General features: G+C 42.3%; 1 protein-coding gene across 2 annotated transcripts in view; it reads right to left on the reverse strand.

The window, feature by feature from the left end:
* Nucleotides 1–21248, reverse strand: part of clip2 (CAP-GLY domain containing linker protein 2) — a 31198-nt gene extending 9950 nt beyond the window's left edge. The window contains exons 1-9 of one of the 2 annotated variants that reach the window (XM_041052276.1): nt 20742–21248; nt 18859–19083; nt 12830–13335; nt 6962–7086; nt 5890–6103; nt 3565–3762; nt 3350–3453; nt 3043–3103; nt 908–958 (exon numbers count right to left, since the gene is read on the reverse strand). In XM_041052276.1, coding sequence (XP_040908210.1) covers nt 908–958; nt 3043–3103; nt 3350–3453; nt 3565–3762; nt 5890–6103; nt 6962–7086; nt 12830–13335; nt 18859–18973 — 1374 coding nt within the window. In that variant the 5' untranslated portion in view covers nt 18974–19083; nt 20742–21248. The remainder of the gene's footprint in view (nt 1–907; nt 959–3042; nt 3104–3349; nt 3454–3564; nt 3763–5889; nt 6104–6961; nt 7087–12829; nt 13336–18858; nt 19084–20741) is intronic. The other variant, XM_041052277.1, reaches the window with a different exon arrangement.
* Between the last annotated feature and the right edge of the window lie 2558 nt (nt 21249–23806).

Genomic DNA, 23806 nt, shown 5'->3' on the forward strand with positions numbered 1-23806 from the left:
TCAAGTGCATTCCAGTGGAAAATACAACACAGAATAATTATGTTAAGTGTGTGGACAGCAACACGTTGTCTCACACTTTGGCTTCCTGCTGAACTCCTTAGATGCAAGATGATACAAAGACTGACAGCCACATGAGTACATATTCATTTAATCTTTTGTTAATATGAAAATACTGATTGGTGCAGCTTTAAGCTCTTCTGAATTATGCATTTCAAATCCGGCTGATGTATTCCAGCATCCCTCTTCTAGCAAAGGTACACTTGGCCATCATTTTAGAGCATTTGAAAACTGGCAGCACGAGCAAGCGAGTGTTTCAAAGATCAAAAAAAAAAAAACACAGTCATTTTATGATACTGCTGTCCTCAAGCTGAGAGTCTGCGCTAAATATGCTGAAGTCTTTGTATCATTTCCATCCAAAGTGATAAAACTCAGGAGCCAAAAGATCAACGTGTCTCTGTCCAAATATTTGTGCAGCTCACTGTATGTGCAAAGAAGTGGAAGATGAGAGGAGAGCACAGCCATTCTCTGATCATCTAGAAGCAGCCAAGCAAATATAATAAAGCCGACAGCAAACCTCCACACGGTGACACTGCACACACACACAACTGCAAACGTCCTCCACACATTCGTATCCAATCAAAACAAAAAAAGGAGATTAAGAAGGAGGACCTGCTGCACAGCGCACAGATTTTAATTTCAACCATCTGGGAAAACAATCTACCAGACCTCAGAAATGTTGCCTGAATAGCATTCAGATTACAGCACAACACACACAGGAGTAAAAGAGAAAAAAAAGGGTCTATGCAAGGTTAATGCCCTTGACGGCATCTGAAGTCGATTTGAAGTCAAGAATTGAGATAGCTCAGCGGCGGATCAAAGCCAAAACAAGATCAAATCTCTTTTTCACCTTGGTTTTCTTACCCAACCTCAAGGATACTGCATCATGAGTGCATCTTCCCTGTTGGCAGAAGCAGACCTTACTGCATACAGGAATCCAGCATTTCAAAGTGTTTTGTTATCTTTTGATGCCTGAAAACTGAAAGCACAAGCTTGTACGCTTTGATTTGTGACACCATTGTCTATTATTGAAGAGACATTCTGTCTGAAGTGCAGCACTGCATGTCAAAGCGGTGTAAAGGACGTCCTTTGCTACACTTAACTAATGATTGTAAACGGGCATTATCACGAGGATTTGCCTTGAAACATTCATCTGAGAACCAGTGATGAATCCCATCAACAATTTAGCGATTTCTCATGTGTTACTAATTATATAACTGCTCAAGAATAAGCATGGAGCTCAGGGAGATTTATCCACTGTGAAAGAGTATTCTGTCAAATGTCATGTCCCGACATCTTAAAGTGCAGCTGGCAACTGATCCAAACGCCAACATCTAAATTAAAAAAAATAAATCACAATTTAAAAGAAACATGAACACCAGCTCCAGCAACAGAAGATGTGAAAAGCTCAAGCAGCTGAGAGCCACGACCGAGAGTGTGCTTCCTTTCTCTCAGGGGAGGCTCTGGGTCACGAGTGAGGAGGCATCGTAGCTGTGGTTCATGATATGACTGACAGAACGAGGGAGAGGGAGGAGCAGATCAAGTCAATATAAATATGTGTTTTACATGTTTCGACCCTCACACAAGGGAATAAATAAATAATGATCAATTGATTTTAAATAACTATCATTAGTATGGCTCTAGTTTGATTTGATGTAAATTATGGACACCGAAGACAGGTGGACTACGACTTTGACCTGTGCAGCTCGTGCATTATGCCACCATCAACAAAGAAGCAAACGGGTGCAGAAGCACACAGGACAGTGGCTACAGGCAAAGGGCTCGTGCTTTTTTACCCTCCTCCTCTCTAATTCTTTCTGAAGTGTCTCTGCTCTCGACTTTTCGAGGAGCAGGCTCTGCTCAAGCTGACGAATATGGGCATGTTCCAATTTCGTCTGTGTCTACAGAAAGAGACAAAGAGAAAGACAGAAAGGGGAAAAAAAGACTCATAGAGAAAGAGACCCATAAAGATCGGAGGGGAACGATTGAGATCAGAACAACTGTGAACAGATGATGAAAGGTCAGCTATGTAGACAGCAGCACTGCGCAGAACTGAGCTGATCATATGATGGGAAGATTTGAGGAGAAGAGGCTAGAGGGCTAAGTCAGACCCCATCGAAAATAGTTTGTGAGACTGCACTTGCAGAGAAAGTGCATTTTTCATTTAAGGACAGGGGAAGGAAAACTTTTTGGTCATGGTAGTTTATTTTGATTCACTGCCTCCATGCAGGGCTGGAACATTATGAAATATTATTTCAGTCACCTATAATCCTTCTGCCTGTCGTCTACAGCCTTTTGTCTAAAACTTTTTTGAGCACTCCAGTCGCCACGCCACAGAATGTGCAACCAAAAACGGGCTTTTTGGTGCAAACATCTGAAGGCTAAGTACAGGGACAGCCAGAAGTATATTCAAAAGTGAACAAATTAGATTTACCATCCATTCAGCTTCTTTCTCAAAGGATAGACAGGAGAGAGGCTGGATTCCTTTATCCTTTATCTAATGGATTTCAGACTTTTCTGCCTACCTTAAAATTAGATACGAGTCACACATTCACTGAAGTCAGCAACGTGTTCATGGTTTTTAAATCCTCACATTTTTGTTTGACTTCTGTCCCCAAAAAACGCTGCAGCTGAAAGCCGCTGCACGCTTTTCAGGAAACGTCGGTGCTGCTGGGGTAAGCAGCCGAGCAGACCGCACAGTGAGCGGGGAAACCGCCAATCACCTGTTTGGAGGGGTTCTAGTCCAGATCATCGTCCCTGCTGAACCATCTTCCCAAACACATTATCATCTCTTCTGCATGTGTGAACCCATGAGAAATTTCCCTTTTTGTTTTGATCTCCAAGGTTTTCATTATGCTGACGGTGCTGTCTTTGTTATACAGCATGAAAAACTGAGATATTAAAGGACACACTGTAAATCAGTATGAGGAAACACACATATTGAGTTATTGATGGTTCATATTTGTTAATCACGCTGGTAAATACCTCCAGGTCTCCTTTGGTGATGGATTCCTCCTCCACTCTGAATTGGAGATCCTCCACTTTCCTGTAAATAAAACAATAAATGTGGTGAGATCACAGAGAACGTTCCCTTCATGTGCAAAAAATAATTACACACATACTGTATATTAATTTTTCTAAACTTTACACTTGACACCAAAATTATAATTTATTGTACACTCATTGGAGGACAAGTCCTGCGGATGCTTCCTTAGATTTAGGAACCAGCACTGTCACACCAGAGGCCTCAAGTAGCACAAGTGACATTTGAGTGATATTTGAGTGATATTACCTTTTCTCTTCCTCAAGCTGATTAGCCAATTCCAGCTTATCCTTCTGTGTGCTGGCCAACAAGGCTTTGACTTGCTGGAGGGTGCTCTCGTTCTCTGTTACATACTGTGAACATTAAAAAGAAAGGGGAAAAGGCAAGAGAGTTTATACAATGCAATAACTCTGCTCTTGGCTCCTGGTTTCCCCTGACAGACGATCACTTTATCTGTTACGTACCTGCATGTGCTGCGTCTTGAGGACGCTCAGCTCCTTCTCCACCTCGCAGATGTGGCTGGTGGCCTTGGCCACCTCGGCCCGCTCGAGGTCCCTCTCGGCCAGCAGCTGCTCGATGTGCTGCTGCTTCTCCTTCAGGGCTTCCTGGAGCGCTGTGGTGCCGGAAATCTTCCGGGCGTAGCGGGATGATGTTTCTGTCAGCTTAAGAAGGAAAGAGCATAACGCGTGAGGAAATGTGTGCCGAGGAAAGGATGAATATTTAACGGGTGAGAGGACGTCCAAGAATCCGAGAAGGCAGGAAGACTTGGAGAGACACTGATGCACAGAGGGTTATGGACAGATTAGACTGAATCGATTAAGTTTGGACACAAGTAAATCATGTTGTCTGAGTTTCAAACAGCGTTGTCGATAGTCGATATATATATATATATTCCTCTTTATTTTCTCAAAGATAATATATTTATTTAACATTCATGGGAAAACTGTGATTCTATGATCTCCACATGAGAGGCTTCGGGTTTTTTGTGATCTCCAAGTCATTTTTTATAATTGTGAGGAGACTTTAGGTCAAAACCAGTTTCATGATCATGAAAATAACTGTCTTATGAACCTGACATGGCGACACTTGGTTTTTATGTGATCACAGATGAATTATTTCATGGTCATGAAAAGGCAAAGTTTGTTATCCCTCAGAAAGCTAGGCCTGAAATTAATAAATACTGATACATACCAAAAATAGAAATACCCAGCCTTCTGTATTCTGTAGCTTCCCCATCCTAACAGGAGGGGGATCCAGAACAATGAAGTGAAACGTGTTGCTAAATTATAATTCTATAAAATATTTCACAAACTTGGTCTAAAGTGTGCTTTCCTTTTATCCTCTCGGAGAACATTTGACTGTTTGGGAAATCATCAGCTCAAAAACACAAGCATCAAATTTGTAATGAAAGCTGCAATGTTTTCTTTGACCACTAGAGTGCGCTCTTTGAAAGGATTGCTGCCCAACCTATAACAAGTTCAGGTCAGGGGATTTTACTGTGTATAAATAGAACATTTCACAAAAAAAATATCCAGCATTTGCATTTTTTTTGTTTGTATATTTTCAGGTTCATACATGAGGACACTGACCTGAGAAGACAAAAGCTGCTCATAATATGAAACACACGGTCACTGAAGTAATGAATTCCTGCTTCTGTATAGGCGCCACTCTCATATGCAGCAGCAAGAACTGCTGACTGTTTTTATTAATATTTCAGTATCTTTATTTTCATGGTTATAAATGCAGTACCTGACTGTCTGAAGCTCGTCTGTGCCTGAGGTCCTTGTGTAAACCTCCGTTTCTGTGCCTGCAAATTAGGCACAGCGCCTCCATTCCTGCCGCTACCAATAAAAACTGATCCCGGTACAATTATAGTACAAGATCTTTAGGAATGACAGTAAGTCAGAATATTCTGTGCTGCGTGATCAGGCTGATAATTCACAAAGGCTGCTTTCAGTGCCGTCAGATGCTGCTGCCAACAATTAAGGAAAGTAAAGGGGAGTGTTCTCCACCCAAGATCTGGCTCACAACCAGGAGCTAAAAATCAATGTGAGATATCCTGATGTCCCATTCGTTTAAGTTTGCTGCCAACCATCACCGGGGATATTAGTCTTAAAGACACAGTGCGATGAAACGAGCTATTTGAGATCTCATTCAGCTGCAGCTGTGCAGATTTGTCACACATGAGCAAAATGCAAAGTCAGTGAATCAGAGCCTCAAACTGCACGGTAACCAAATGCAAATTATTTACTACTCAGCAGGTCAGAGAGTATTCCAATACAATGAGCCTATTCATCAGCCCCCTGCCTGAAGATGTCACATAATGTTTCACAAAATAAAAATTCTAACATTCAACTGTTATCACACACAGAAATAGCACCTTGTAACTCTGGAGCTATAGAAATAAAGTTTACTTACTCACTTACCTACTTCAAAGGAATAATTTTGGGGGAAAAAACGCTTATTCACTTTCTTGCAAAGAGTTAGATGAGAACATCAGCACCACTGTCATGTCTGTACCATACCAATAAGAATCTACAACCAGCAGGAAACAGAGAAAAACAGCCTGGTTTTGTCCAAATCTGTCCACCAGCTCCTCTAAAGCTCGTCCTCTGGCACTGGTGACGACGCGACCTGCTGTGGCCTCATGATTAGTGTACAGACACGACGGTGGTGTCGACCTCCTGATGTAACTCTGCGGAATGATTCCATTAAACAGCTCATCCCACTCTGTATGAACAGCCCCTCTGCTCTCGGTGTGTATTTGAAGCGCATTGCAGTCATCTTACCAGTCCAGCTCGGCTCGGTCGTCCACCCACGGAGGAGGCCACCGAGCTGACTGAACTGATGGAGGAGCTGCTGGGGCTGTGGGCCAGAGAGGAAACCCCCATGGCCACCCGCTTGCTCTTCTTAGCCTTGGCCGGGCTGGTGGAGGGGAAGCCGATGCGGATCACCTTGTGGATCGGAGCAAACAGGCCAAACTTGGGAAGACACTGAAAGTATCTGTAGGAGGGAGAGAGGACTTTGCTAAGAACTGAACACAGATCTGCTTTACAGGAGTGTTACCAATAAAAAAAAAAAAAAAATCTGTTTTTTTTTTTTTTTTTTTTTTTTTTATAGAGTGTCCCTTTGTTTTTGACTGGGGTATTCAAATAATTTACTGGGTACTTTCACTGGCAGTAAAAGTAATTATAGTCTGAAATCTGAAAATACCTCAGCTTCAGACCTGCAGCCACACGGTCCTCTGTGGAACAGCTTGGACACCTCTGCTCTAATATAAAGACGTGTGCTTGTATTTAGGTTTCACAGTTCACGGGATCCGCGTCTCCCTGCTGTTATTCTTAAGTCTTCATAAACTTGGACAAATAAACTGTGAATCCTTCACTGTTTGAGAATCATACCAGGTAAGGTTAGAACCCTTGGAACCATTAAACCAAACCTTTAGCATTAAAAGAAGGTGCATCTGGATTTGGACTTGACACTTGACATGAAGAACGTGTCAGTGACTGGGCTACGAACACAACCTTTTTCCATTTTTGTCCGTTGGCACTAAATTTCAAGCAGCGCTCCGGAGCAGTGTGAAAACCTTCAGTATTTCACCCTTTTTAAACAGTTTTCCAAAACTGATGGGAGAGAAATGTTGGCGGACTATGAAGAAGAATGTGTGTGAATTCTGGAAGGTGAATAAATGCAAATCATACAAACGATAAACGTGACCAGCCAACAGTGCAGACCAGCTCTGACCTAGAGGTCCCACAGTCTTCCCCTCAATTTCCTTTTAGGGGAAAAAGCTAAGGAATTTGGGGAGCTTGAAGCATACCAAACGTGTGTGTGTGTGTGTGTGTATGTGTGTGTGTGTACCTTGTACCAGCGACTGCACCATCGTTCTTCCCCAGGGGCTCATCTAGCTCAACCCCACACCATTCACCCTTGGCGAAGTCTGTCTCTCCCATATAACGTATGACTCCCATCTTTGAGCCTCCAACCTGGAGACAGCAGAGAGAAAAGACCTGTGAATATTTTTCAATGAGGAACACAGAGAGGGAAAAAAATAAATGCATTACATTAATCTGTTGTGAAAAATATAATTAATCTTGATTTTTAATTAAATTAGTTGTTGCCCGTCTCTTGGTGACATCTTAAGGTACCATTCTCAAATTAGATGTGACAGCATAGTTGATTCCAGTGAGACACATGCTGCCTTCACTGTGCGGCTTCATCACATGGTCCAACAACAATCACCTGAAGCTCATTCAGCAAAACCAGTGTGTTTGTGGTGGACTACCAGAGGAACAGGAGTAGGGCTGGACAAATGAAGAACTAAAAGAGCCATCTTTGACTGTCGAGTAAAAAAAAATCCTGAACTGTGTTAAGTTACTCCCGGTGTGTTACGCTGGCAAAAGATGCTGTAGTTGTTGTCTGTTTGCTGCTCCGGGCCTGAGCATCAGTTTCAGACTTTTCACCGGACTTTTTCGTCATGCAAATACCTGTGGAGCACGTCTACAGCCTCAAACCCGAAATACTCCCAAATGAGCGACGTGCTGTTTTTCTTGGGGATTAAATCCCGTAACTTCTGCTCCAGCTGAAGCCACTTCACAAATGAAGCAGCAGGTGGAGCAGGTTACACTGATTGCGTTAGCCCGACCTGTCCGCGAGCAGCACGCCGCCTCTGATTGGTGAGCTCGGCAGGTAGACGGCAGGTATGTGTAAAATAGTTGACAGGTCCTGGGTCAGTCAGGAGCACTGGGAAGAACCGCAGCTTTGGCGGTCACATGATCGCGTTTTTTGAAATCGCAATTTCGATCAGAAAACCATAAATCGTTCTGCCATAAACCATAGACTGTATAAAACATGGACGTAGCACCCGTGACATAACCCATTGGTTTCGGGGAGTCGGTTTTGTGACCAAACCATGGGCATTTGAGCTGCGCCATCTTGGATTTTCAAGGAAGCGCACTTTCCATATTTGGCGAAGAGGTGGTTACTCTACGGGTCACCTGGGGTCAGCCGCTCGAAAACCGGGCCACTTAGCTCGGAGCAACCGAGCTAGCCTAAGGCTAATCAGCTAGGCTAACAAGCTAAGCGGCAGCTACATCCACCACACGACAGTCCCCGAGTCCGACCCGACTAGCTCGACCCCGACACAGAGCATACAACAGAGATCATAATGTTGCTGCTGTGTTTTAACTGTGAAACAATCATTATTATTTCATATTAAAACGTTTAAAAAATTATTATCGTCATTATGATGACTATGCTCCATCCCTCCACTGAGTTCCAACATACCACCAACATACATGGCAGAGGTCATTGATGACGGCCGAACTCTGTTTAACCACTTCACTATCAGGATATTGTGCACGCTGTCTCACTGTCACATCTTGCTGGGACACTTAATACTAATTAACGCAGTGTATGTCACAGCTGAACAGGCCTGCTCAGCCGTGATATGCTTCTCTGCCAACTCCTGCGCTGAGCCGGAGTCTGCTCGGCAAACTATGCACTTGTGACACTTCTCTTCATATTTCCCAGCATGCTGCATGCCAACACCAATGAATCACGGACACACAGGGCGAAATGTGAAGGTATTAGCAGCCCTCTAATTTACCTGTCAGGCTGTCGTGATATGATCTGTCTTTTGCAGACAGTGCAGGGTGTAAATCATTAGAAATACAGGAGATACACAGTGACAACCCGAGGTCACAGGACTGGATGAAGAGCTACATTAAAGATGAGCAGAATATTATTATAATCAACCTTTTTTGGTGAATCACTTTGTCACTCAATATAGAACAATGCTGATAAAGTTCTTACAGCACAAAGTGTTGACTTCACATACCTTGTTTAATTAAAATGTGAAGTTGTACGAGCAAATTCTTGACTTCAGCATTTCACTAAAGCACAAGAGAGACAATGAACAAAACGACAGGTAAACTCGTTTTAAGACTGTAAGGTTATTTGAAACTGTACATTTCATTTTTGTGTGAATCAGCAAGTATTTCGACAAAGTTATCTCAAGAAAATGAACTCTGAGCCCTCGTAGATATGTTTAGGCTGCCACATCGGCACTCGTCACACCTTCCCAGTCAGGAACAGTCAGTTTCCTGTTTGGAAGACAGTCTGAAACCCACAGACTCTGCCAGAATTCAAAACCGACTCATCCAGCTGCTGAACGTCTTTCACACATGGCGACCACATGTATGAGACACAAACACTCATCGACATGTGCAAACATCCCACTGTTCACCATTTCCTAAAACAATTAAGAGGCACAGCTACCATCATAGAAGTCAAACACCAAACCAAGGCAAGACAGGACACTACAGCCAGACCTGACAAACCTCATAAGACCTTGTTTTACTTCAATTTGTCACTGATTGATTATATTTGATTTCACTGACCATTCTTTAAAATCCAAAGAACATTTTTTTCCCTTCATTCATTTATAATCCCCCAACTACCTTCCTTTATTCACCAGCATATCTACTTTTGATATATAACATTTAAGGGTTTCTCTAATGACATTACTTTAATCCCATTTCCAGGCAGCTGCTAAATGAATGTGCAGAATGTAGAGAATGTGGGAAACTGCAAAGAGCAGCAGATGTTTTCGCACTACATCTGCTCTTATTTACAGCTAAACATTTCATACCAAACATTTATTTACATTTAGCTCCAGGTCTTAGTCATAAATACATGCAAGAGTCCACTGGATTTAACATGGAACCCAATACAAGAGCAAACAAAGAAAGGGTGTGGTGAGTCACTCCTCAGCTTTCTATTGTCAAATTAATATTCCTCTCCTCCACCGACTGGTCCGTCTCTTAAACCACAGAGGCCGAAGAGGAAACTAGGGCAAGAAACGCTGCTGTGTCACCTGACGTTAAACTGAGATGGTCTGCTGTCTGTGCGACTGTGTGATGTCTCAGTGACTCAGTGTCAAAACACCAGCAGCGCTCAGACAGCCAGTCAGCAAAAGCCCCCATCTTGGCTCCTGTTGTCACCAATCTCATCTAAAAGCCGAATTCAATGGATGGTCAAAACAAAACAGTTCCACAAACGTTAAATCAGTATCTCAAGCGTTATCCCAGAGGTGTCTCTATTTTTAAAAAAATAGAAAATCTGGTTCCAGCTTCTTAAATAAGAGTATTTGCTTTTTTCATGTCATTTCTAATCATTTTATAAACTTAATAACTTCAGGTTTTGGACTTTTGATTGAAAAAATCTAGAGTCATCACCTTGCGTTCTGGGAAAATGTGATAAATATTTTTTCTGTTTTTTTTTTTTTGCATTTCATAAACTAAACATTAATAATTTAAGGCTTCTTTTGAATGAAGTTTTTACAAGTGAATTAGCATCTTGGTTTGTTTTTGCATTTACATGGCTCATAACGCATGAAACTCAATTTGGAAGGAGCTGATTAATTCCTTTTTGGGGTTGTAATATCATACATTTTAATTTTTCACTTATCCTGCAAAATAAAAGCCTTCATACTCCACGTATACCCAGTTGATTTTAATATAAACACATTATACTTGCATGAAGGGAGGATTTAATTGACTAGCGGCCATTTGAGTGTCTTTAAAGATAACCTAATAAACACCAGCCACATCACATGCAACCCCACTGGAAGAAAGACTCATTTAACCTCCACTAAACTCAAGCACAGACGGCCTCTGGTTAAATACTAAAGCTCGCAGAGAAGAGGCAGTTTTGTGCTTCCTGTGTGTGCAAGATGTCAAAAGGTGCCAAGTCAAATGGAGACAGTAATCATGTGTTTAGCCTCTGAGGTTGTCTCTCTGTTTGGAACTAAAAGAAGTAAATTTCTTCTTCTTTTTTGAAATATTCTTCGTCTTGAGGCAGTCTCCAGACAACCACCATTTAGTCACGAACACACGCATCAGCACAAGTTTGTCCTTGGTTCAACATCGCTCCTCTGCAAAAGACTGGGACCAGGCACTGTGTGGTCAAACACACCTCCAGTCCAAGAAAAATGGGAGCGAATACAGTGAATCCTTCTCCTGCTACTATCACACAATATTCAAATCCAAGTGGAGAAAAATAGTCTTCGCTTTGTGTCCACGCTGCGTAATCTGAGTTTCTCACTTGCTCATTTCACAAAATTTCTGAGGCAGTGTTGTGTTTCCAGCAGCAGAGGTTGGGGCGTGAGAACCCTGGATGGCAGCACATCCAAGCCACTGCAGTAAGATAGATTACATGGGAGAGGCTTAGGAAATAGATGGATTCCCTGATCAATGTGTCAGCAGTGGTCTCTCCTCTCTTAAGTGCTGAAAGTAATCCGGAGTGATTTACAATATTGACCAGTAGGAAGGCTCCTCGGGCTCCTCGTTTCCAGCTGCACGGGATCTGATGTAACTATCCCCTGTGCCCATCAGTAAATGGAAAGCAATGTGACCCGGGACCAGTAACTCCACGCAGAGAACACTGTACACACCAATGGGACAACAAGCAAAAAGAAGACAAATATTCTTCCTGCAGAGCTTTACTTACTAGCACACGTGCTACACAATCGCTGTTGAACAGCTTTTGTTGTGAAAGGACACGCTAAATGACAAAGGTTCACCAGAGGTTGGATGACGGCTGAGAATAAGGAATGACAGAACTTCCCTGCGGGCTTCAACCACGCATCATATTACACTGCATCAATCCATCCTCACTGAGGCCTGCATGATTTTGTAATTAGCCATCCACTGGGATTCTGAAGCACCATCTACTTTCAGCTACTATGGATTATGTTATTCTTTAAATTACAATGGTTTAAAGGAATAGTTCAACATTTTGGGAAATAAACCTACAAACTCTGATGGTGGGCAACAAAACCAAACTAAGATGAGAGTGAATATTGGATTCACGAACATCAGGTGGACACAAATACTGGACATTTGATAATATGGATATTATAAATGAGTGTCTTCTGGTACTAAAGCTTCCAAACTACCGTACATATCTACAACACACGATCCAATAACTGTTAAATGGACTGTGCTGCACACTGCCCTCGAACCAGATTCCTTCATCGGGATTTTAAAGCCACTCTGATGTTTTTTTATGACTCTTGTTATTGTTTTGATTAACTCTGTTGTGTTGCTGTCTTCTCTACATGTGTTGGTTGTGTGGCTGCTCTGGTTCTCAGGTCTCGTTACTACATTTTAATTTGTCTGTTGTAAACTATTCAGTCTCAGGGACACGTGGGCCAGGTGAAACTCAACTGTCTAAACTGCCCGCAGGTGTGATGGGTTGTCTGTGTGTGTTAGTCCTGTGACAGACTGGACACCTGTCCAGGACGCACCATGCCTACTGTCTAATGTGTGTCTGGAGAGCGTCCAGCACCCACCCAACCCAGGAAACCCTTCCCCACACTCCTGCCAACGCTGCACAGGATAAGGAGGAGCAGACAGAGATGGACGGAAGAAAAATCTCCAAGACCACAAATCTACAAGTTCTGAACAACTTATGAAGGCTGCCATCATGGCACTTTGATAAACAAATGTTCCCACAACTGATGTTTGTTTGATGTATTCAGCTGAATACCTCAAAACGAGCCATTTCTTCCATCTTTTGATGTTACCCTGTCAGAGATCTTTTAAACTTTCCTGACATTTCCTGTTTGGAATAAAATTCTTAAAATTCAATGATACTCCACTGATTATATGACTGGAGGGAACCCAGTCTGAAAAACATTCTGTTATCCAGAATAAAATTACTCACCAAAACCCGATCTCCGACTCGAAGGTCTTTATCTCCACCTTTCTTTACTGAGCCGCTGTCAGACATGTTGGACCCCGACTCGTTGCCTGTTTTCACAGCGCTGTTGAGCAGGCCCTCTCTGAGCGGCACTACCACCCGCTGGCCTTGGGGGGCGCCACTGCTGCCCTGCTGAGTCTGATTCTGGGCAGAGAGTGAGTCAGTGGAGTGGCTGTCGCTCCCCTCACCGACCGGCTGTCGGGTGAGCTTCGAGGGTCGCGTGAAGATGCCCTGGAGGGGCTGGCACTCAAAGTAGCGCACGCCACCCACTGAACCATCGTTTTTGCCAACTAGGTCATTCAGTATCACGCCGGCCCACTGTCCCGGGGCAAACTGGGTCTCCCCTAGGTAGGCGATAACTCCAGGTTTGACGCCGTTGACCCAGACCTGTTCGCCCACTGTGTAGTCCCCCAAAACATCATCGCCCTCTTCAGAGATTTTAGTTGGTGTGGTGGGCTTCAGTGGAGTGCCTGGAGAAAGACAGAAACATTATGCATAAGTGTTCACATAACAAAAACCAAAGCAGGTAACAGTGAACATGAACATTACCGAAATAAAACTGTGATGCAAAGTGTGCGTGGAAATCAAATCAATGCTTCTTTTTGTAATCACACTCGCTCAGCTGAAAACCCTCCTCACTGGAGGGTCAAGTTGTAAACACTGCGTACATTGTGAGAACATCCTCATTCACAGTCCAGAAGAATCGCCTTCACACCATTGATCCAGTCTGACCGTGTCATGCAGGCAAAAAAAAAAAAAAAAAACTGCTTGTGTGGCAGCGTCCTGGATAACAGTGCAGTTCGTGCAAGATTAGGCGTTACTCTAATTCCTCCTGAAAAGTGGGTCAGAGAGATGGTATCTGTGATGTGCCGGTGATTAACCCTGCCATGCAGCCCTGTGATATCGCCTCTTTGACACATAGATGAGCTGGATCTCTGGTTTTTTCCACAGCAGCCTGTAAACTGAGCAGGGCACCATTAGCATGCGGTCTACTGCACCGCACTGCCAGTAAAAGTCTGTGTTTATCTGTGTATGTGTCTGTGCAGGAACGGTTGGTGCCAGGGTTGTCTCCCCGACACCCTGAGAGAGGGCCGGGGGCTCTGCGGGCCCCAGTGGTGGAGCTTTCTGCCCCAATTGCTCCCATATGCTGTGATGTGAGACACACTGGGCACTTATGCAAATAGTGCAACTTCAAAGTGGTTTTAACTTGATACTACAGTTTGAAAGATTTCAGAAATGTGGCGCTTCCAGTGGTTGCTTCTTTCGGGGAAAATTGTTGCTGACAAGTTTGCTCAGTCCCGAGTGATTATCTCAAAGATGAAATGCACAACGGGAATCTGCTGCAGTATTTTCGAGGAGACATTTTAAAAGGCACAGTCCACTCAGCTTTTGTCTGAATCAGGGAAAAAGTTTATTCTTTGCTGCGTTTTGTGCTGTTTTATATTTCACACAAAAATATCAGATAAATAAAAGATACTGACAACCACAGCATGGGAGCTCTCAGGTCCCTCATTGATCCGTAATGGGTCAAAATGGATGCTGACATACGGCATCAGCATCGGCCTTAAGTCAACTGTGTTTGACCCATATTGCAGAGTGTTTTCTGTGGCTGGGATCACAGCTGGATCACGTTATCTATCCAAAGCACCACAGAGGGTTTAGAGATGTGTCTCAGGAACCTTCTTGCTTAAAAGATCATGGTCCAATATCACGACTGGTCACAATTTATCTTGATTTTGCCTTTAAGCAGCAAATATTAAGAGTTTTTTTGTAAAGTAAAGTCTTAGGATCAAACTAAAACTTTGATTCAGATGAACTTTGAGGAGATATTGGCAAGAAATCTATTTAACGTTAGCATAAACTATATCATCTCCTCACACCATATCATACAGTGCTTTACAAATCTTTACAATTTCATTCTATTCTGTGAGCAGACACAATTTCCTCTTATTCACTAGTGTGATATAAAAGAGTATTCCAGCAATTTGGCAATGCACTTTCATAAAGTTCGGAGACTCGAAAGGGACAGATTAAAAAAAAAAAAATCAGTGCAGCAGAGGCTGAGATGCCAATATTCATTTTTGTAAACATAAAGATATTTTGTAAACATATTCTGATGCCAATACAGCTGCAATCAGCTCATACTGGCCAATATAATATAACAGTGTTCACAGGCCTGGACGATTAATACAGATTTGGACTGATGATCGATGATGAAGGATAAAAACATGTAACATTAAATTTACACAAATCACTTTAGGGACATTAAAAATGACTTTTAATACTAATTGCACAGTTATTTGTGTAATGGTTGAACCAGTGCAACATGTGATGCAGACCAACAAAACCCTGTGTAGCATTTAAAACCTGAGCTAACCCATGATTTGTGTTGCTGAGGCAACAGGAGAATGAGGGTAAAAGGATCCTCGGCAAAAGCAAGACTGGAAACACAGCCTTTACTTTCACTATTGTGTTTGGCCACCTCCCTCCACCATCTGAATCCCACTATTCATCAGCTCTGCACAATGAAACCTCCACAGCTTCCTCCCGTCCCTCCTCCTCCTCCCCCCAATTATCCCCTCATCTCTCCCTGTTTTGGTTACACACAGACACACACACACCTCTTTAACTCTGTTTATTTATGATCATTTTGCACAAAGACGATCACATTCACTCCCTGACTTGTTCTCTTTTTTTGTTTTAAATGGGGTTTATCAGTTAGTCAGGGCGGATATTGTGTTGTTGTCTCCAGCAGCGGTTGTGGCAGCTGTGTGTGGCTGTGCAGCACAGAGGGTAACAGATGGAGGGGGTTGAGCTTGAATGTTTCTGACTTTTTTTTTTTGTTGCTTTCAAATGTCCTGTGTTTTCATGTAATATCATTTTACACATTTAGCCAATAAGCACCTAAAGAGTTACGTCTTACATGCGCAGAACGTAACACACACAGCATGAAATCCACTTTTTAACGATTTATGGCTATACTGGATTTACAGGACTGTTGCATGAAGTTTAAAACACTGTGCAGCAATATGCAAAACACTCTGTTTAAAGAACAACAAGGCATTTAGATGTCTACAATCAATGTACCCTGAATGTCCTGGATTTTAGTCCAAACAGAACCTTTGTTGCATGTCATCTCCCTCTGTGCCATATGTCCAATCTGTAAACTGTGAAGGGACCAAATAACTGGTGGATTAATACAAATTGGTATTTGAGGTGCAGTAAGTACAGGTGCTGAATGTACAGCAGGAAAACTCTGAACTACAGAGTCAAGCAAACGGGAAAAAAGCTGTTCATCTCCAAAAAGGCAACAGCCTACAACTACAGAGGAGCTATTTCTGTAGAGAAACCAGCTTCAGAGGTTCACAGGAGACGTGGCATCACGAGAGGTGGCACAGCTCCGTTATTTTCACTTCAAAAGCAGCTAGAGAAAGGCTCAGATACTTTCCTCCATTCACTCCTCGACTACAGCTTCCTCAAGAGGCTGAAACAGTTCTTTAAATTTAGTAAAGTAAACTCTGCCAACTTCCGACACAGTGGCCCCTTCTCACAGTCTTCTCAGCTAAAACCAACAAACAGGGGGCTGAGATCTGGAGTAAGAGGCCAGGTCAGTGCAGAGACTATCTGGGACAGGAAACGTATCCCTCCATGTCCTCACTGAGTCCTGTCCCACCGTTATCCCATTAATGTTTTATAGCAAACTTTAGGTTCCTTACTATTAATAATGACAATTAAAGAAATCTTCAAATTTAACTGCAATGTGTCTAAAACAGGATAAAATGTTTATGAAATCATTACAGATACCTGTAAAAGAGTGAAAATGACAGAAAATACAACAGCAACGCTACATCCATCCAGCTTGTGTATTTTCTTCTGTGGATAAACAGGATGTGAGCAAACTAATGAATTCACTTATGGTCGAAACAAACTGTTTAAAACCACAAGCAAGGATTTAGATGAGCTCTCGTCACGTAAGGACAGCTACCTAACAGCTGACGAGCCCTGGGCAACAGGCCTCAGTCCTGCCTGCAACATTAAGGGATCAGCTTTTCGAGCCGGTAATGGACGTCCAGCACACAGAGAGACACAAAAATGACCCCCAGGCTAAAAATGAGGTCAGACAGATGAATGAGAGCAACTTGTGCTTAACTCTCTTTCAAAATGCTTATAATTGGTTTTAACAAACAGAATGTGCTTATTATTGCTGAAGATTACTCACAGATTTACAGGCATCAACACTTCCATAAAACACTATTTTGTTCATGTCTTATTATTATTATTTCACTGGCTGCAAACATGTTGTTAGAATAACAATGAAGCCTTTGATATGACAAACTTTAAAATTTCTGGGGTTTAAAAGTCCTTTTCATTTAGGAACTGTCTTTAATTTAACATTTACAGCGTGTAGAAGACACACTGAGTAGGACAGAAGTCACTTGCAAGTGATTTTAATACTATTCTACACAGCTCAGGCGCCCCTGTGACAGTTAAACTAAAACCATTACTGTAACATGATATTAAAAAACACTGCAGTGCTCTAATGTCATTAGAAACAGTGTAAGATTCAGTAAAGGAAACACTTCCTGCGCAGCTGTAACTGTGTTTTCTCTTCCTTCGCGCTCATGAAATTCCACAGTCATCGTGAACCATGACACACTTGTAGCTGCTGCTGATAAAAGGCCTCCCATACATGCTGATGCTAATGAGAAACAAGAGTGCTATCAGCCAAAGAAGGCCGGCTATTCTTCTGTCGCGTTTCGCTTCAGCTGCGAGAGAAGCTGTAATTTAGCAGAAACAAAACTAACGTGCGCGTGTGACGATGGCGGGATGGGGCCGTCATGTGAGCTAAAACAGGGAAGGACAAACAGTGCGACTGCGCTTAAGGGTGAGAACAGCTGTGATTATATTTTGCAGGCAGGGGTTGTAATTTTGATTCACAGTGTTTTTTCAGAAATGTCTAATTTTAGTCAGTGCTCAGTTTTTCAGCAGCTGTAAGGCGGGACTGAGTCCAGATAAACTACATGTTTGTGCTAATGAAGGAACATGTCACCCAGAGCAATGATGTGGCTCAGCAATGTGTTTTTAATAGTTCTGAGCAGCAGTGAAACTCTGTGGTAAAGAGAAAGCAGTTGAATCAATTCATTAGTGGTTTCGGTCTTTTTATTGGATTTGTTCGGCAATAAAAAAAAAATCACCAGACTTTTCCTTTAAAGGTTGATTCTTTTCCACACACTCTTTTTATCTTCATCATAATAAAGTTGTATTGTGTTTTTGGACTTTTGTATTCCCTCTAACTGGATGATGATGCTGTGAGCTGCTGTCATAAAACATATTTTTATACTTGAAGTGGTATTCTTCTCTGTCTCCTTCAACAAACACGATATTTGATTATAATTCTCCGCTTTTTAGCAAAGAATTTCTTTTCGTTTAAAGCAGCATTTACTGATTTATGGCCACTGTGAGGCTGAACAACGAGCTATTAACATAACACTGACATATGATCATCTTAGGAAGCTGATATGCTGATGTTCTGGGCCATAAAACCAAAACAATGAGCTGAAAGATGCAAAAAATCTCTGTAAGAAACAAAATCACCACGCAAGAGTTACCACTCTTTACACAACAGAGAGAAAACTGAACCAAAATCTGGCCAAGTCGGATAAATTCTAATGAATTTAGAATCTCTCTGGCTGAAACATGATAATTTAATATTTTCTGTATAAATATTAGATTATTTTCTATGGAGAGCATGTGGCATCCATCCCGAAGCTAACACACAAAAAGGCTGCTTTGGAGACCTTTGTACATACACTGGAAGATGAAGTTAAAGAAAACACTTCCCAGCTTCTTTGCTATCTAATCTAATGCAGCCGAGCGCTAGTGAGTCAGTAATACAAATAAATTGTCAAACCCACTTCCGGGGATGAGAAGAAACAACTGAAAGAAAGAAATTCCTCTTTTTTCCATGGGTTCAGGAGAAGGAAGTAACTTACTGTCTTTAGGGACAACAGGGCTGGATGTTCCACCCGCTGAGGTCCTTCCCACTGGGCTGGAATGCTTGGGCCCGCGGCCAGGGATTTTCAGTCCACTGGACTTGAGCATATTCATTCTAAGGTGGCAGGGAGACGGCCGGGACCTGAGAGCTCCTCCCTGGGTGATGAAGGCTTGTGGATCAGGCACTAGATGTGGGAGTGGTGGCTGTCGCTCTCCATGTTTAGCTGTTGGGATGAGAAAGGCGGGATAGGTCACACATATGGGAACAATTAACCGAGTAATGGGCAAATAAACAAAAAGAGGCCTGATTTAAAGGATGCATGCTTCAAGCTCATGTTTGTGTGTCACCAAACCTCCAAACCCCTCATGAATAGACCAGACTGCAGGAGACAATGTAGAATAACAGACAAATGTTTTTTTTTCACAAGATTATTCATAGTAAAGCAAAAATGTGCAAGTGTACAGCATTTTTGCAATTTACATTCTTATTATTACTTGGAAATGACCATATTTTATACTTTGTGCATACTTTAGATGGATCCATAGTCAACTAACAGCAGCGACCTCAGGGTCAGGACCCCACAAGGAGTCACTGGGTACATCTGTGACTCTCTCACTCTTTAATGCTGCTTCAATTTTTTGTCTCGTCTTCATTCCTACGTAACTATACTGATAATAAACAAAGCACCATATTGGGATTTGTTTACATTTTAGAGTCAGATGTAGTTCACCATGCCATTCCCAACAGGCACCAGTAATGCAGGAGGCTTCACTGGTAACAGCAGCGGAAAAAAACATGGAGCCTTATGGCTTCATTTCTGGCTACGAATATGTTCACATTTCTGTTGGCTGCTCATTACAGCAGTCCAAACGTGGAAACAAAAATTAATGAGCTCTAGGCTCTCTTCCCACCGTGTAGAACCACTACTACGCTGCTTCTGTAGTGCCTTTCAGCAAGGCAGGGGGCCCTCAGCTCATTAATGATGAATCCAGCACTGTAGCAGCACAGAGAAACTCCTCCACATCAAAGGTGACATGAGTTTGCTTGAGTCCTTGTTGTCACATTTACCTCTGTTAAGTCTGTTTTCGACAGTTCCTATATTAGTTTTATCCAGGTTAACTATTTAACACCTGGAAACCCAACTGTTCATTTGGAATTATGTTAATATTAATTAAGACATTTATTGTTTTTATGGATTACATGTGTCACAGTAAATTTATCATTATTAATAACACCCCACTTCTTCATGAATTCTTTCACGGTCAACTTATCAATTTCCACAGGGTATTAATATGACTGAAAGCCAATGTAGGCCGGTGCCCAAGTGGAGCATGGCCTACAAATCACAGCTCAGAGACCATTAAGAAAATATAATGCTGTTATAGGCAACAATAAACAACACACATCTGACTGAGCCTTTGAAACTAGACACTGGATAATAGGAGAGAGAGCAAACAGATTTCAGGCACAGCTAGTTAATGATTTTCCATATTATTTCCTCACATTCAGAAAATGAAAAAATGGGCATATTCATTTTAGAGCAATCAATCCTGTTAAACCTGTCGAGGCTGATGGTTTTGCTGTGACTAAAGTCAAAAATTAGGCCTTTGAGGGTCGACTACTGAGATTTAGCCTTGGATATTCTACATATATGTGTGTATAGGCCTGATTTAATTTTCCAGTCGACACCTGATTTCACTGAGAACAGGATGAAAGCGATGGGATGATAATGCGCACCTCAACAAAATGTAACACAACGCCAGTTTGATCCATTGTTGTAGCTACTGCGACAACGTGGTCCAGACTGCCCTTCACTCAAACCCCCGAGTCCCTTCCAGCGAAAACGGCATTAAAAGCACATAAATGGGGGAAAATACTCACCTTCCTATGTGAAATTAAAGCGTCCGAGGGGGCGTCCGACAGCCGGCCAACTTTCAATTTCTTGCCTGAATAAGGGGGGATTAGTGGTTGCCACTCCCTGGGATGCAAATATGGATGCTGAGCAGAAACTGAAGGGAGAGCCAGCGTGGATCAGCGGATGATGGCAACAACTGCACAGTGTCAGCAGCGGACCGGCGAAAGCTTAGAGGGGAGCCTGCCGGTTCATTTCGCAGGGCGAGAGATACGGAAGCCACCGAAGAGCGAAGATCATCGACATGGGTCGTTGTTTTAGTAGCCGGCCACTGGCGCACGGGTCCTGACGGTTTCCGAAATGAAACGCAGCATCAGCAACACTCAAAACCCAACTTTTCTGTTGCCTGGCTCTGATTTAACACGCCAACAGCCCCGCTCTGGACTCGTGCATAACCTCTAGATATTATTTTCCAGCCTCTTGTGGCTCTTGTCGGGTTCCCCACCGTGGTGTGGGGTTGTTGGGTTAGCACAGCCTCCCTCTGACTCAACCCACCGGCTAGACTGAACAAAGGGGTTGGGAAGCAGAGCCTCCTGTGGGAAAGATGAGTGTTCATTCAGTACTCTAGATCATCTCTGTGACGTACTCCGTGTGAAAGTATGGGAATTTAAACTCGCCCTCACTCATCGGTCAAAACTCATGACTCACAAACCATGACTCAGAACCATTTCCAACTATTGGTACTACCTTCTTATTCGGCGTCAATAAAATTCACACGGTAACATTTTTCGCAGTAACATGCCACATTTAAAGGGCGACTCCTTGTGTTCTTTATCGGTCTTCGACGTTCTAGCTTCAATCGGAAAACATCTAGCGTAGCAATTACAGAAGTAAACATTTACGCAATTTGAGTGCTGTTTTAAACCGTCTGCGTATGCCGAATTCAAAAGTGGTTTCCAATGTCTCATAATAAGATCTTAATTCACATAAAAGTGCTATATACATACGACAATAAATGAGTAAACTCTAAATAGAGAATATTCAAAGGGTAGTTTGGTGAGGGCGTTCTATTGAGACAGACCGCAGGCAACTTGTGGACATCTTACAGGTAGATTTGATTCGTCTGAACCATACTGTGTCTGAGATGATGAATCCAAACTAGCAGTTTACACCAAATGTCCACTATCAACACGTGAACCGCAATAAACGCGTCGGCGATTCATTAAATTTCTCTGATACTGTGGGCGGGGCCAAGACGATTCATATGGATCCCCTCGCCCTTTCCGGCTGGATTTAAAAGATTGCGATTGGTCAGAGGACCCCAAAGTCGACTTTTAAAATCGCCGGGATTGGTCAGCTTGTCTGCACCTGGGAGGACCCTAGTTTGACAGACCGTGCCGCGAAATAGAGCAAATACCTCTGCTGCTGCACTGCACTGATCTGATCCGCTCCCTGCCCTGGATGCGTTATTATGTCAGATTTCACAATGACTGGTGAAAAACTTGTGCCATTTGACTTAAAGTAACAGCTTTTTTTTTTTTTTTTTTTTTTACAGTTCAGATCACATTGAATCTTAAAGTTGCACTAACGAATGTTGTTATATTAACAGTGGATTAAATTACTGTGTGTATGTATATTTGACAGACGTTTCTCATGATGAACCCACTGAGGCTTATCATCAAACTCTGCAGTTCCCCTCAGCTCTACAGAGCATCTAAGCATCTTTTACCTCATTTGGTTTAATGGTCCACAGCTTTGGGTCTCACTGCTCCCATCAGCCCGCTCTGATCACCCCTCTGTACACTACCTGCTCACCTGAAGGTGATAGTATGTTAATTTTCTATTTACAAGTTTCTGCTGCTCAAAGGAGCCAAACAATTCATGAATGCAGGATTAAGCTTTATGATGATTTTTATTATCAAGAATATATTATCTAGCGCTAACCTCATTTTACATTACACAGTGAAGCACATTTTACAGCTGGTACTCCGGATTCCTATGTGGTTTTAAACCACACAGTACAAACCTGGCATTTAGCAGGCTGGTCATGCCCATAAGGTCCATTTGGCTGCAAAAGGAGGGAACACAGAGGCTTTCTAACAATGTCCCACAGCCGCCTACATCCTGTCAAGTGGTGACAATATACTTTATACTTCACTTTCAAATGTAGCTGAGAAGACAGCAGTTGTGGTCTTTGTACTTGGGCATAATGTAATCGTGGCCTAAAATCGAGCAGGTTTGTGGGAAGGTGAGTAAGAGCGAATGAGCTTGTAAACCAGAGTTTTCGTGTGGAGGTTGTCTGCAGATAACTCTGAAGCTGTTGTTAGGTTTTAATTGTAAAATCTCACTGAGTTTTGCAACAACAGCACAGTTTTGTTTCTACTGACCACTAGAGGTCTCTACAGGCCTGTAAAGCAGGCAACTGTTTTTAGATTATGTGAGACTTCCAGTATATTTATCTGTTATAAAGGAGTTCACAAAACAGAAGTCTGTTTCCCAAAAGCACCTTAAGGCTGAGACAATCTTAGCCCACAGAGTTACAATGGGACTAAAGACAATTTTGGGAAACTCTTGGGTCAGTAAAGACAAACTGACATGGATCACACCACATCTCACCTGAAGCTAATGTGAATGATTAAACACAGGTGCAGAGTTAAGAAATTAATCCATTTACAATGAATCAAGTACCAATAAAACAGTTACTGATTCCTTCTCGTACATGATAACAAGGTATTACCAATTTGGTATATTAATGGAAAGAGAAATAAATCATTTAAATACTTTTTGTAAATAATGGTGACCTGCACAGTACAGTACTGGAAAACAAAATAGTGTTAATATTATTCTAGCTGTGTGATTAAAGTATAAAATGAAAACAGCCTCATATTATTTTAATTTATTTCTTATAATTTATTTTAAATTATTCTCAAGACTAAAAACAGCCCAAAGGACAGAAATCTAAACTTACCTGACTGAACTCTGGAACGTTTGGGAACATTCTTCCAGTGAGAGCTTCGTGTGTCTGACCTGAAACTGTTCTGAATGCAGATTCTTTCAATTCCAGTCTTATCATCCAGTGTGTGTGTGTGTGTGT

The sequence above is a fragment of the Toxotes jaculatrix genome, chromosome 12 (assembly GCF_017976425.1).
Source record: "Toxotes jaculatrix isolate fToxJac2 chromosome 12, fToxJac2.pri, whole genome shotgun sequence".
In the NCBI taxonomy this organism is placed as follows: domain Eukaryota; kingdom Metazoa; phylum Chordata; class Actinopteri; family Toxotidae; genus Toxotes; species Toxotes jaculatrix.